This window comes from Ranitomeya variabilis, chromosome 2, assembly GCF_051348905.1.
Source record: "Ranitomeya variabilis isolate aRanVar5 chromosome 2, aRanVar5.hap1, whole genome shotgun sequence".
NCBI classification, from domain to species: Eukaryota; Metazoa; Chordata; class Amphibia; order Anura; family Dendrobatidae; genus Ranitomeya; species Ranitomeya variabilis.
In genome coordinates this window covers 120623473-120637497 of record NC_135233.1, presented here as the reverse complement: position 1 = coordinate 120637497, position 14025 = coordinate 120623473, and the positions used below count along the sequence as shown (strand labels likewise).

General features: G+C 43.5%; 1 protein-coding gene across 2 annotated transcripts in view; it reads left to right on the top strand.

The window, feature by feature from the left end:
• Nucleotides 1-14025, top strand: part of HEATR1 (HEAT repeat containing 1) — a 100924-nt gene that overhangs the window by 70462 nt on the left and 16437 nt on the right. For both annotated transcript variants that reach the window (XM_077282903.1, XM_077282904.1), the window contains exons 37-38: nt 1181-1331; nt 4048-4206. In XM_077282903.1, the coding sequence (XP_077139018.1) occupies nt 1181-1331; nt 4048-4206 (310 nt within the window). The remainder of the gene's footprint in view (nt 1-1180; nt 1332-4047; nt 4207-14025) is intronic.

The window sequence follows — 14025 nt, the reverse complement described above, 5'->3', positions numbered from 1 at the left end:
TTGTGATCCACAAAAACTGACAATTTTTCATCTGTTTCGTCATCTATATGCATTTTATATGGCATGCATTATTAGTGATGAGCGTGCGTGCGTGCTCAGATAAGGTGTTAACCGTGCTCGTGTGCTAACAGAGTATCTTCCGAGTCCCCATGGCTGCATGTATCGCGGCTGATGGACAACTGCAACACATGCATGGAATACCAGCTGTGGGGACTCAAATATATTACACAGGTCTGCAAAAAAATTTTTTTCAAGCGCTGTTTTGGTTATTCCACGTAATCTTTGTTTTTAAGTGCGCTGAATCCGAAAATGACCTTCGTTTTGTCATAGGACATCACGTTTTCTGACAATTTAAGTAACTATGGGGATAGAGGAAATGCACTTTCAAACTCATCAGGCAACCTAAAGCTTGAAATGCTTTCTGCATTCGTCCGACGATTTTTTTGTAGTCAGGGTCTTGTATATCTTCAATGCATTGATGTGAATTAATAGTAATTTTGACTTTGAAAACCCTAAGAAAAAAAATACCAAAAATTGTGAAAAATATACTAAATTGGAAGAGAATTTTGCATTTTGTGGCAAATCATGACGTCCAGGATTTTTTTTTTTCTATTTTTTTTTTTGTTTTCAGCACACCAAAATACATGGAAATTAGATGAAAATCAAACAGCTTTTTGGTCGCAGACCTGTGATTATTCTAACTCGACAAAGATACTCTTTTAGCACCCGAGCATGAATAACACCTTATCTGAGCATGTTCACTCATCACTAATTGTTATACATCAGCAATGATTACAATTTCCGAGACCATATACAGTGTCCTAGGTTAACAGTGGCAATGTGTCTGTAAGAATTGGAGGCAATACAGTTGATCAGTATGGCTGTTGTGTTTTTTTCACATTTCTTGACCTGTATAGGCAATTCTTATTCAAAATAGAGAAGAAAATAATGCATGCTGTAATTTAGATTCATTTTTTTCACTTGGATGAAGTGAATGCTGGTCCCTGTGGTTTTTTGTTTGTTTGTTTTTTCCCCCCTAGAGTTTCCATATTGTTGATAGGTGTGGGTGATTCAGTGATTGGATTGAGGCTTCTTTAAATACCATTTTAGTTTGAAATGTTTATCTGTATCAATTTGCTGAGATTCGCTGATGCAGTTTTTGGTATTTTATTGTCTCCAGACTGATGCCAGCTCTCCTCACTACCCTGAAACATCGGAAGGAGTTGCTTACTAGTGAGATTCATCTTCTGAGCACAGTGACTGCCACCCAGAAAGTTGTGGAGACTCTCCCGCACTTCCTCAGTCCCTACCTACAAGACGCACTGCTCCAGGTAAGTGCATTTGTCATTCGATCACAGGTCAATTAGCAAGGTCCTTGGCTTACTTTAAAGAGCATCCATCACCAAAAATCTAGTTAAAAAAATGAGACAATTCTATGTGTCACTTATTTTGGATCGATATTGTTTTTCAGAGCAGCCAATAACTATCTGAAAACCTTTTAGGGTTTTTTTTAATCTTATTTTCAATGGAAATGTGCTGCCATTTTGTGGATGTCATGGTTTCTTACTGATACCTCTGTACCACGCATGCTTCTAATGCGCATGTGCAGGCAGAGGGACGGACGCAGTGTGCTCCCGGGGACATTGTGTTGCTTTATTAGGAGACTATTCCCTGTCCGTCTGCAGTCTCACTACCAATCTGGTCTGTGCTCTGATCGGTGTGATAGTGATGGACGGAGAAGCTGCAGACAGGCAGGGACCACTGTAATGTACTTATCACTGGTGAAGTGCCATCATCGGACCATGTCCCCGAGCGCCGTGCGTATGGGAACTTCCTGATCCATCTCTTCACTAAGGAGAGATCCCAACATAACACAAAATTGGGCAGCTTTGGTTTTATTTTATTTTCCTTGCTTCCCTAATTATTCCAATTCCTTGTTTTCTACATCTGCCATAATTCCAGAATTTTTTTTTTTATGTAGTGCTAAGCTAATTATGGTATTTAGCAAAGGGGCGTGGTTAACGGGATTCCCTGGGGGTGTGTCTTTAGGCTGCTCTGCATATTAACCCTGTTAGCCACGCCCCATTGTAGAGAACATCAAAATTTGCAGCCAATTAAAAAGTCCCAGATCTCTGGAACCATATGGAGGATTTACAAATAAAAAATATATCCTCATGGGAGCAGCAGGAAACATTAACCCCTTCACCCCCGGAGCTTTTTCCGTTTTCGCTCCCCTCCTTCCCAGAGCCATAACTTTTTTATTTTTCCGTCAATTTGGCCATGTGAGGGCTTATTTTTTGCGGGACGAGTTGTACTTTTGAACGAAATCATTGGTTTTAGCATGTCGTGTACTAGAAAACGGGAAAAAAATTCCAAGTGCAGTGAAATTGCAAAAAAAGTGCAATCCCACACTTGTTTTTTGCTTGCCTATTTTGCTAGGTTCACTAAATGCTAAAACTGACCTGCCGTTATGATTCTCCAGGTCACTACGAGTTCATAGACACCTAACATGACTAGGTTATTTTTCACCTAAGTGGTGAAAAAAAATTCCAAACTTTGCAAAAAACAAAACAAAATTGCGCCATTTTCCGGTCAGGTGAGGGCTTATTTTTTGCGTGCCGAGCTGGCGTTTTTAATGATAGCATTTTGGTGCAGATACGTTCTTTTGATCGCCCGTTATTGCATTTTAATGCAATGTCGTGGCGACCAAAAAAACGTAAATCTGGCGTTTCGAATTTTTTTCTCATTACGCCATTTAGCGATCAGGTTAATGCTTTTTTTTTATTGATAGATCGGGCGATTCTGAACGCGGCGATACCAAATATGTGTAGGTTGGGGTTTTTTTTTATTGATTTCTTTTGATTGGGGCGAAAGGGGGGTGATTTAAACTTTTATATTTTTTTTTATTTTTTTCACATTTTTAAAAACTTTTTTTTTTTTTACTTTTGCCATGCTTCTATAGCCTCCATGGGAGGCTAGAAGCAGGCACAGCCCGATCGGCTCTGCTATGCAGCAGTGATCATAAGATCGCTGCTACACAGCAGATTTGCAGGTGTGCTGTGAGCGCCGACCACAGGGGGGCGCTCACAGCCACCGGCAATCAGTAACCATAGAGGTCTCAAGGACCTCTATGGTTACAATGGAGGAGCATCGCCGACCCCCGATCATGTGACGGGGGTCGGCGATGCGCTCATATCCGGCCGCACACCGCCGGAGCGCACATCAAAGCGGGGGTCCCGACATGTGACGTACTATACCGTCAGATGTCGGGAAGGGGTTAAGAGCAAAATCTGACCACTTTTGACCTGGTGACAAGATCCCTTTAAAGGTTGCACAGAGAGACTGTCCCATCTATTTCCACCCTTCGCTGGTTCTATGCAGCCAAGGCTGTAAATGGAACAAAGGGAGTAGCGAAGCCAAGCAGGTGGGATGGTGTATGTAAATGTTTGGCCTTGCCTTAGTGCATCGAGCGCCTGTGCTTGGTTTGAACAGTCATTCTGTGCTGACAGTCACTTTTAGGGGTTGGCCACTTTATTTTACCAAACGGGCAGATGACTTTGTGTCACTTACTAATATATAAGTAGTACAGGTCCTCCTCTGGCTCAGCGTTTATCACTAGTCACGTTGCAAGGCTCATTGAAGGGACGAACATGGACTTAGAGGATATTATCTCTCTAGGTTGTTTTATTCTAGGAGAGAGCTAATTTGCATACTTTTCTCCCATGGAGCATTGCCTTTTAGGAAATGGCTGGTCTCTTTCCAGAAAGCCAGTGTTTCCTCCATGTTGTCCCAAGGGTGTTGTGCTCAGCTAGTCAGAGACTTTTCTAAGCTGATGAGGGGCAAACACCATGAAAGGGGTCTGTAGATGTGTTTTAGCGTGTATCCTGTAAAGGGTCAGCCATTCTTCTATAGGGCGGCTACTTTTTCCAAGTGGTACTTGGCATGCTTTTGGCACTTCTGCTTGTAAGAGTCCCACAGAGGGTGATAAACCCTGGACTATGTCTGGTCTCTAAAACTAACTGTTCTTGTGGTGCTCCTGCCATCTAGGTAACACGTCTGGACAAGATTGCTGTCAAGGTCGGACCCATGTCTCAGCTTTCTGTCAGGATCACAGCACTGAAGACCACCTTGGCCACAAAGCTAGCGGCCCGAGTCCTCCTCCCAGCGGTCACCAAGTGCTATTGTCATCTTCTGGACACTCGGCAGGTAAATGTGACTCTGCAGTGTGGCTATCCTTACCTAACTACACATCTCTATGCAGCAGGGACATTTTTTCTGGACATAATTCTAATGTATTCGCTGCCCGAGGTGCAGAGGGCGCCATATTCATCATCATTTATTTGTTCTGTGTTTAGCACTTTTACTGTTCTTTTATTGAAGGGCTTAGTCTGCCCTAAACAAAGCGTTCTGCAATCAGAAAAACAACGGCTTTACTGCCAACGGAGTATGAATCTGCCACAGGCTTTAGTAAGAAGCCATCAATACCAACCGAAAAATCCTGATTTATGGCTTTATTGCTGCAAGTGAGTTTTGCTAAGAACACTTAATGTGGTTTGGTATAGATTGAGTTATTAATGAGACGGAGGAAAACGGGAAAGATGAGTGTGAAGAGGGACTTGGAGAAGTAGATTTAACTCGGCGGAGGCACAAAGTGATCTGGAAGTGTTAGGTTACATTGATCCTTTTTATGCAGCTAATATATTGATACAATTTACATAAAAAGTGAAGATATCCTCAGCAATTAGAAACAAAACAGGCATCTGAAGCAGCAAATCTGTAACATTTCACCTGGATTTTGGCAGAATTTTTTTCTGAATGTGTAGCTGGTCAATATGAATCATGTACTAACTCTCCTTCCCTGGCTCTGCGGTGGCTGCGTTACCCAATTCTCGGCCTGTCTGTATACAGCCTGGCCCCCTGTGTTGGTGTCTTGTCCCATGTGCTGTGGAGTCTGTGCCCATATTTTGTGGAGTCTGTATAAAATGGGCTGACACAGACTCTGGGTCCAGTAGTACGATGCCGTATGTGATGTACGGTAAATGTTTTTATCATTTTATGAAAGTTATGAAATGTTATGTAAATGTCTGTTCTGTTCCTCATCTAAGGATCTCAACTTTTATTTGATATGAATCTGTGCCGCACTTTATGTACATGCTTAGTAGTGAGACAGTGCTGTGGAGATGAATCTGTGCTGCACTTTATGTACAGTGGGGCAAAAAAGTATTTAGTCAGTCAGCAATAGTGCAAGTTCCACCACTTAAAAAAATGAGAGGCGTCTGTAATTTACATCATAGGTAGACATCAACTATGGGAGACAAACTGAGACAAAAAAATCCAGAAAATCACATTGTCTGTTTTTTTATCATTTTATTTGCATATTAGGCTAGGGTCACATTGCGTTATGTGACCGCGTTTAACGGACTACGTTACACCGCGGCATAACGCGGTGTTAACGTAGTCCATTAACGCAGCCATAGCCTGTAATAGTGAGCGCGTCGCTAGCGCCCGCCCACATTGGGCGGGCGCTAGCGATGTCGCGTCATTTGAGTGACGGACCTCGGACGCTGCTTGCAGCGTCCGCGGCGCGCCCGAGGTCCGTTCCTCGCTAGTGCAGATCGGGGATCTGCGCTAGCGGGGACGCCGAACGCGGACCCTAGGGAAGCATTGCGTTAGCGCAACCCGCTAGCGCTATGCGCTTAACGGATTGCCCTAACGCAATGTGACCCTAGCCTTATGGTGGAAAATAAGTATTTGGTCAGAAACAAAATTTCATCTCAATACTTTGTAATATATCCTTTGTTGGCAATGACAGAGGTCAAACGTTTTCTGTAAGTCTTCACAAGGTTGCCACACACTGTTGTTGGTATGTTGGCCCATTCCTCCATGCAGATCTCCTCTAGAGCAGTGATGTTTTTGGCTTTTCACTTGGCAACACGGACTTTCAACTCCCTCCAAAGGTTTTCTATAGGGTTGAGATCTGGAGACTGGCTAGGCCACTCCAGGACCTTGAAATGCTTCTTACCAAGCCACTCCTTCGTTGCCCTGGCGGTGTGCTTTGGATCATTGTCATGTTGAAAGACCCAGCCACGTTTCATCTTCAATGCCCTTGCTGATGGAAGGAGGTTTGCACTCAAAATCTCACAATACATGGCCCCATTCATTCTTTCATGTACCCGGATCAGTCGTCCTGGCCCCTTTGCAGAGAAACAGCCCCAAAGCATGATGTTTCCACCACCATGCTTTACAGTAGGTATGGTGTTTGATGGATGCAACTCAGTATTCTTTTTCCTCCAAACACGACAAGTTGTGTTTCTACCAAACAGTTCCAGTTTGGTTTCATCAGACCATAGGACATTCTCCCAAAACTCCTCTGGATCATCCAAATGCTCTCTAGCAAACTTCAGACGGGCCCGGACATGTACTGGCTTAAGCAGTGGGACACGTCTGGCACTGCAGGATCTGAGTCCATGGTGGCGTAGTGTGTTACTTTGTTACATTGGTCCCAGCTCTCTGCAGTTCATTCACTTGGTCCCCCCGCGTGGTTCTGGGATTTTTGCTCACCGTTCTTGTGATCCTTCTGACCCCACGGGGTGGGATTTTGCGTGGAGCCCCAGATCGAGGGAGATTATCAGTGGTCTTGAATGTCTTCCATTTTCTAATTATTGCTCCCACTGTTGATTTCTTCACTCCAAGCTGGTTGGCTATTGCAGATTCAGTCTTCCCAGCCTGGTGCAGGGCTACAATTTTGTTTCTGGTGTCCTTTGACAGCTCTTTGGTCTTCACCATAGTGGAGTTTGGAGTCAGACTGTTTGAGGGTGTGCACAGGTGTCTTTTTATACTGATAACAAGTTTAAACAGGTGCCATTACTACAGGTAATGAGTGGAGGAAAGAGGAGACTCTTAAATAAGAAGTTACAGGTCTGTGAGAGCCAGAAATCTTGATTGTTTGTTTCTGACCAAATACTTATTTTCCACCATAATATGCAAATAAAATGATAAAAAAACAGACAATGTGATTTTCTGGATTTTTTTTTCTCAGTTTGTCTCCCATAGTTGAGGTCTACCTATGATGTAAATTACAGACGCCCCTCATCTTTTTAAGTGGTGGAACTTGCACTATTGCTGACTGACTAAATACTTTTTTGCCCCACTGTACATACTCAGTAGTGACCAGTGCTGGGGAGTCAGAGTTGAGAAGAATCTGTGCTGCACTTTATGTACATGCTCAGTAGTGAGGCATTGCTGTGGAGTCGTAGTGGAGATGAATCTGTGCTGCACTTTATGTACATGCTCAGTAGTGAGGCAGTGCTGTGGAGATGAATCAGTGCTGCACTTTCTGTACATGCTCAGTAGTGAGGCAGTGCTGTGGAGATGAATCAGTGCTGCACTTTCTGTACATGCTCAGTAGTGAGGCAGTGCTGTGGAGATGAATCAGTGCTGCACTTTATGTACATGCTCAGTAGTGACCAGTGCTGTGGAGTCGTAGTGGAGATGAATCTGTGCTGCACTTTATGTACATGCTCAGTAGTGACCAGTGCTGTGGAGTCATAGTGGAGATGAATCTGTGCTGCACTTTATGTACATGCTCAGTAGTGAGGCAGTGCTGTGGAGTCGTAGTTGAGATGAATCTGTGCTGCAATTTATGTACATGCTCAGTAGTTAGGTAGTGCTGGGGAGTCATGAGTCAGGGAAATGTTTGAGTCTAAGGTTTGGCTTGCCAACTCCCCTGCCCTGATGTGACCGATGCACCCTATGATTAGTGGGGTTCTTTCAGGAATTTTGCTGCAGTTCTGCATTTAATCCATTGCAGAATCCTTCACGAATGGCAGTTGTCTCTTTTGGGATTTTTTGGTTGAGATTTGGCAATAACACCTCTATTTTCCTAGTGATGTATAATGGCCTCAGTCTTTTGGCTTTAACAGCCATGTGTCAACATGGCCTAAAGGGAACCTGTGAAGCCTGTATGCTGCCCTAGCACCGCTTCAGGTGATTGTACACACATGGTGGAGACCTGTCAGTCACCTGGAGCAGGGATAATTTTTCCGGGGACTGCACTGGACTAGTCGCAACTCTTCCTATAGTCCCTGTTTAATCTGATATGCAGTAGCGGCCAGGCTCACAGGTTGAGCAGCATGAATCAGCTGACAGGGTCCCTAATAGTTAATGGTTTTGTGCTGCATTGTTTTAATGTACTGGTTTCCATGTTGCCAGACCCCCTTCCCCCCTAAATTCACAGCTGAACTCTTGTAATGCTATTAGACAACTGGACAATGCCATAGGACACAGATTAAAGGGACCCTGTCAAGTTGTAGTCTATTCTGTTGGCAGCATAGTATAGCCATGGAGAAGCCAAGTAGAAATATATATAGTTGGATGGAAAAGATTAAGTATAATATGTATTTTTATTCAAACCCCTGGTATTAGTCTGTTTTTGTCTGTACAAGAGTCCAGTGGGCAGTGCTACTAGTTAGTGACAGCTATCTCTGCATGCACAATCATACAGGGAAGACTGTCAGTCACTGCTTTCATTGTTCTGACCAGCCAAAATGTATTAAATCGGGTGTTCATGTAACGATGCATGAACCGGTTACCAGCCAGAATTTGTAAAAGTACAAACAGAGAGGGCTGTTAATTGCATAAAGCGTGTGAGAACATGATACGAGGGTCCTGGTTATGAAGAAAATTTTGAATGGGCAGCACAGGGATAGTTAAATAAATATGTTGAGGTGGTAGGCCAGTCTGAAGAAACGCGTGTTTAGGGCACGCTTAAAACTGTGGGTATTGGGGATTCATCGAATTGTCCTGGGTAGTGTATTCCAAAGAAATGGTGCAGCAAACGAGAAGTTTTGGAGATGTGAATGGGAGGTTCTGATTGAGGATGGTAGACTGAGACGAGGGAGGAGATGTAGGGCGGTGCTGAACCGTGGAGCGCTTTGTGGGTGAGAGTGACAAGTTTATATTGAACTCTGGAGTGGATGGGTAACCAGTGCAATGACTGGCACAAGGTAGGTGCATCGGTGTAACGGTTGGTGAGGAATATGATCCTGGCTGCAGCATTCAAGACAGATTGGAGTGGGGAGAGTTTGGTAAGAGGGAGACTGATTAGTAGAGAGTTACAATAGTCCAGATGAGAATGAATCAGAGCAACAGTAAGAGTTATTTCAGAGTTGAAAGTAAGAAAAGGTTGAATTATAAAAATGTTTTTGAGATGCAGATAACAAGAGCGAGCCAGTGATCGGAAGAGGAGGGGGGGGGGGGGGTAAATGAAAGCTCTGAATAAAGTTTGACCCCAAGACAGCGTGCATGTTGCTGGGGAGTTATGGTAGAACAACACACGGAAATGGCAATGTTGGGCGTAGGTAGGTTAGTAGAGGGAGGACACCCAAGAAGTTCAGTTTTTGACAAGTTCCGTTTCAGATAAAGGGAAGACATATGATGTTGGAGACAGCGGTAAGACAATCACTGGTGTTTTGTAATAATGCAGGCATGATGTCATGAGTAGAAGTGTATAATTGGGTGTCATCAGCATAGAGATGGTACTGGAAACAAAATCTATGGATTGTTTGTCCAATAGGGGCAATATACAAGGAGGAGAGGAAGGGGCCTAGAACTGATCCTTGAGAACCCACAACAGTAAGGGGAAGATGAGGGGAGGAGGAGCCAGCAAAAGATACAGTGAAGGAGCAGTCAGAGAGGTAGGAGGAGAACCAAGAGAGAACTGTGTCCTTTAGGCCGTTGGAGCGGAGCATAGTGAGGAGAAGCTGATGATCCACAATATCGAATGCTGTAGACAGATCCACAAGAATTAACATGGAGTAGTGACCATTAGATTTAGCTGTTAGTAGATCTTTAGAGACTTTAGTTAGGGTAGTGAGAGTGTAAAGAAACCGGATTGAAGAGGGTCAAGAAGAGAGTGATCTAAGAGATAAAGGATTAGACGGGAGTGGACCAAGTGTTCCAGGAGTTTAGAGATGAAGTGAAGGTTAGAGACAGGTCTATAGTTAGCAGCACAATTTTGGTCGAGGAATGGTTTTTTAAGTAATGGATTTATGATGGCATATTTAAATGAGAGAAAGATACAGGAAGAGAGAGAGAGAGAGGTTGAATATTTTGTTAGGTGAGTGGTGACAGCAGGGGAAAAGAACTGGAGATGTGCAGGAATAGGGTCATTGGTGCAAGTAGTAGAGCGAGAGGATGCAAGGAGCCTGATCACTTCTTCTTTCGTGACTGGTTCTAAGTCAGAAAGTTAGCAAGATGTAGTTGGGGAGGGAGAACAGTGCATGGTATGAGGGGCGATTGGTCAATTTTTTTTCTTTGAAATAATTGGCCAGATCGTCAGCGCGGAGATCCGTGCTTGAGGCTTGCACTTTTGGGATGAGTAGGAAATGAAAAGTGTCAGAGGCGTTTAGGATTACTGGATGGTGAGGTGATGAGGGTGTTGAAATAGGATTGTTTGGAGAGGTGAAGGGCAGTGTTGTATGTTTTAGGCATAAACTTATAATGGATGAAATCTTCGGGGAGATTAGATTTTCTCCACAGATGTTTGGCACCACTGTAGAAGACATGTTTGCCGTCTGTGCTGAGTTGTTCTACAGCTCTGCCAAAAATTGAGACCACTGCAAAATTTTCAGTTTGTCTGATTTTTCTCTCTATAGGTTTATTTTTTGTTCTTTTATTCTATAAACTACTGACATGTCTTCGAAGTTCCAAGCAATAAATTTTGTATTTATTTTATGAAAATGAGAAATGGTCAAAATACCAAAAGAATGCATTGCTTGCAGACCTCAAATAATGCAAAAAAAACAAGTTCATAATCATTTAGAAACAACAATACTAATGTTTTTAACTCAGAAAAGAGTTCAGAAATCAATATTTTGTGGAATAACCATGATTTTTAATCACCGCTTTAATGCGCCTTGGCATGCTTTCCACCAGTCTTTTACACTGCTTTTGGGTGACCTTATGCCACTGCTGGTACAAAAATGTAAGCAGTTCTTCTTTGTTTGATGGCTCATGACTATCCATCTTCCTTTGGATTACATCAGAGGTTTTCAATGGGGTTCAGGTCTGGAGATTGGGCTGGCCATGACAGGGATGTGATGTGGTGGTCCTTCATCCACACCTTGATTGACCTAGCTGTGTGGCATGACGCATTGTCCTGCTGGAAAAACAGTCCTCGGAGTTGGGGAACATTGCCTGAGCAGAAGGAATCAACTGTTGTATAACCTTGTATGCAGCTTGTTTCATACGTCCTTCGCAAAGATTAACCTGTCCAATTCCAGCCTTGCTGAATCATCCCCAGATCATCACCGATCTTCCACCAAATTTCACAGTGGGTGCAAGACATTGTGGCGTGTACGCCTCTCCAGGTCTCCGTCTAACCATGAGACGACCAGGTGTTGGGCAAAGCTGAAAATTACTCATCAGAGAAGATTACCTTACTCCAGTCCTCTATGGTCCAATCCTTATGGTCTTTGGCAAACTTCAGCCTGCCTCTCCTTTGATTCTCATTGATGAAAGGCTTTTTTCTAGCTTTACATGACTTGAGTCCTGCCTCTAGGAGCCTTTTGTGAACTGCTTTTGCCGTGTACTTCACCCCAGCTGCCATTTGCCATTCCTTTAGTAGGTCACTTGATGTCATTCTACGGTTGCTGAGTGACAGTCGAATAAGACGATTGTCATCCCAGTCAGTGGAGAGTCGTTTGCGCCCTCTGCCAGTCTGTAGCTTTGTTGTCCCCAATGTTTGCTGCTTGCCCTTGTTGTAATGGACTGCCGTCTTAGAAATTTTAAGGATGGAGGCAACATGATGCTCAGTAAGCCAGAATTGAGCCTTTCTTTTCCTCACTCAAGACTTTTCTTTTCAACTCCTTAGTTATTTTTCGTTCCTATTGGTATATTACTAGCACTTATTTTACCATCCAGCTTGTCCTATTGCAAGATAATTGTGAACACCACAGCAGTGTTTTTTATGCTTTCCTTCGTTAAATAAGATTTGGTTCAGGTGATCACCTAATCAGAAGCCCATCAAGTAGAATGATGTGTACTCTGGTTGGAATTCAACTAACACTGGAATGGAATAGCTGTCAGACATGTAGAGAAGCTGATTTTTATAAAACTGCAGTGGTCTCTTTGTCCAGGGCACTTTGCACTGAAAAATTATAATGAAACACTGCAGAGTCAGGACATGGGAGGGAAGAGATTGGGGCCAGTGATGACTGCAAATTCTTCATAAGTTTCTGGGTGTTAATGGCACGTATGTTTGTTTCTATAAGTGTGGAAAGTGGGGGTGTCCTAAGCGGGATGACAGTTCTTGACACAGAATGAAAGAAGGTTGTTGTCAGAGAGCGGGAGAGAGGAGTTGGTAAAATCATACACTGAGCAGAGCCGCGAGAAGACCAGGTCCAGGGAGTTTCTGTCTTCATGTGTAGGAGAGTTAGTGAGCTGTAAAAGGCCAGAAGAGGAGGTTAGAGGTAAAAGGTGAGTATCAGATTGTGAGAGGGTACAAGCAGTGGGATTGTTAAAGTCTCCCATGATGAGGGTGGGAATATCACAGGAAAGAAAATGTGTAAGTCAGGTAGCAAAGTGATCCAGGAACTGATGGGAGGGACTTGGAGGATGATACACAACCACCAATCACATGGAGAAGGGGATATAGAGTCTGACAGTGTGCACCTCAAAAGAAGGGAAGATAAGTGAGGGTACTTGTGGGATAACCTGAAAGGTACATTTAGGTGATAGAAGCAGACCAACGCCTCCACCTGGTCTGTTGTCCGATCTTGGGGTATGAGAGAAATGTAGTCCACCATATGAAAGAGCAGCAGCAGCGGTGGTGTCCAACTGCTGGATCCAGGTTTCAGTAAGAGCCAGAAAGTTGAGAGAATCAGAAAGGAAGAAGTCATGGATGAAGGAGAGTTTATTACACAATGAGCGAGAATTACAAAGGGCACAATTAAGAGACAGAAGGCATGCAGGAAAAATTAATGAGATTTTAGGGGTTTCTGAGTGTAGTAGTTGAGGGGTTCGACTTGCTATGACATGAGGGGCTATTGTTGGGAGAGATATCTCCTGCGACTAAGAGAAGGAGGATAGAAAGAGTGAGCAGATGGTTAAGTGATCTGTAGTGATGAGCAAATATACTCGTTACTCGAGATTTCCCGAGCACGCTCGGGTGTCCTCCGAGTATTTTTTAGTGCTCGCAGATTTCGTTTTCATCTCCGCAGCTGAATGATTTACATCTGTTAGCCAGCATAAGTACATGTGGGGGTTGCCTGGTTGCTAGGGAATCCCCACAGGTAATCAAGCTGGCTAACAGATGTAAATCATTCAGCTGAGGCAATGAAAACTAAATCTCTGAGCACTAAAAAATACTCGGAGGACCCCCGAGCATGCTCGAGAAATCTCGAGTAACGAGTATATTCGCTCATCACTAGTGATCTGTGAGAGCGTCTCTTGTGTTGGATGGTGGGACTGAATGGATCTGTGCAGTTTATCAATGTGGAAAGAACGTGAGTGCTGTACATGGGAGAGGAGAGGAGTGAGGGGCCAGTATGGATGGAGTGTAAAGAGTTAGTGCAAGGATGGTGGATGTGAGTGAATGCAGCAGCCAGGATATAAATTATACAAATACATATGGTGCATATTTGTTGCAATCCAAATGTTCTGGAGTAGCTTTCTTTAAGGCTGTGTGCACACGTTCAGGATTTTTCGTGGTTTTTTTTTTTGCTATAAAAACACGATAAAACCGTGAAAAAACGCATGCATTAAACATCCTATTATTAGAATGCAATCCGCATTTCTCCTACGCCTCATTGGGGGACACAGGAGCATGGGTGTTATGCTGCTGCCACTAGGAGGACACTAGTTAACAGAAAGATTAACTCCTCCTCTGCAGTATACACCCCTTCACTGGCTACAATTCAACCAGTTCTTGCTTAGTGTCTGTAGGAGGCACTTGGGTCTGTTTTCAGACCCCAACTTTCTTATTTAATTTTTATTTTTCTGTAAATTTTTATTTTTTATTTAACG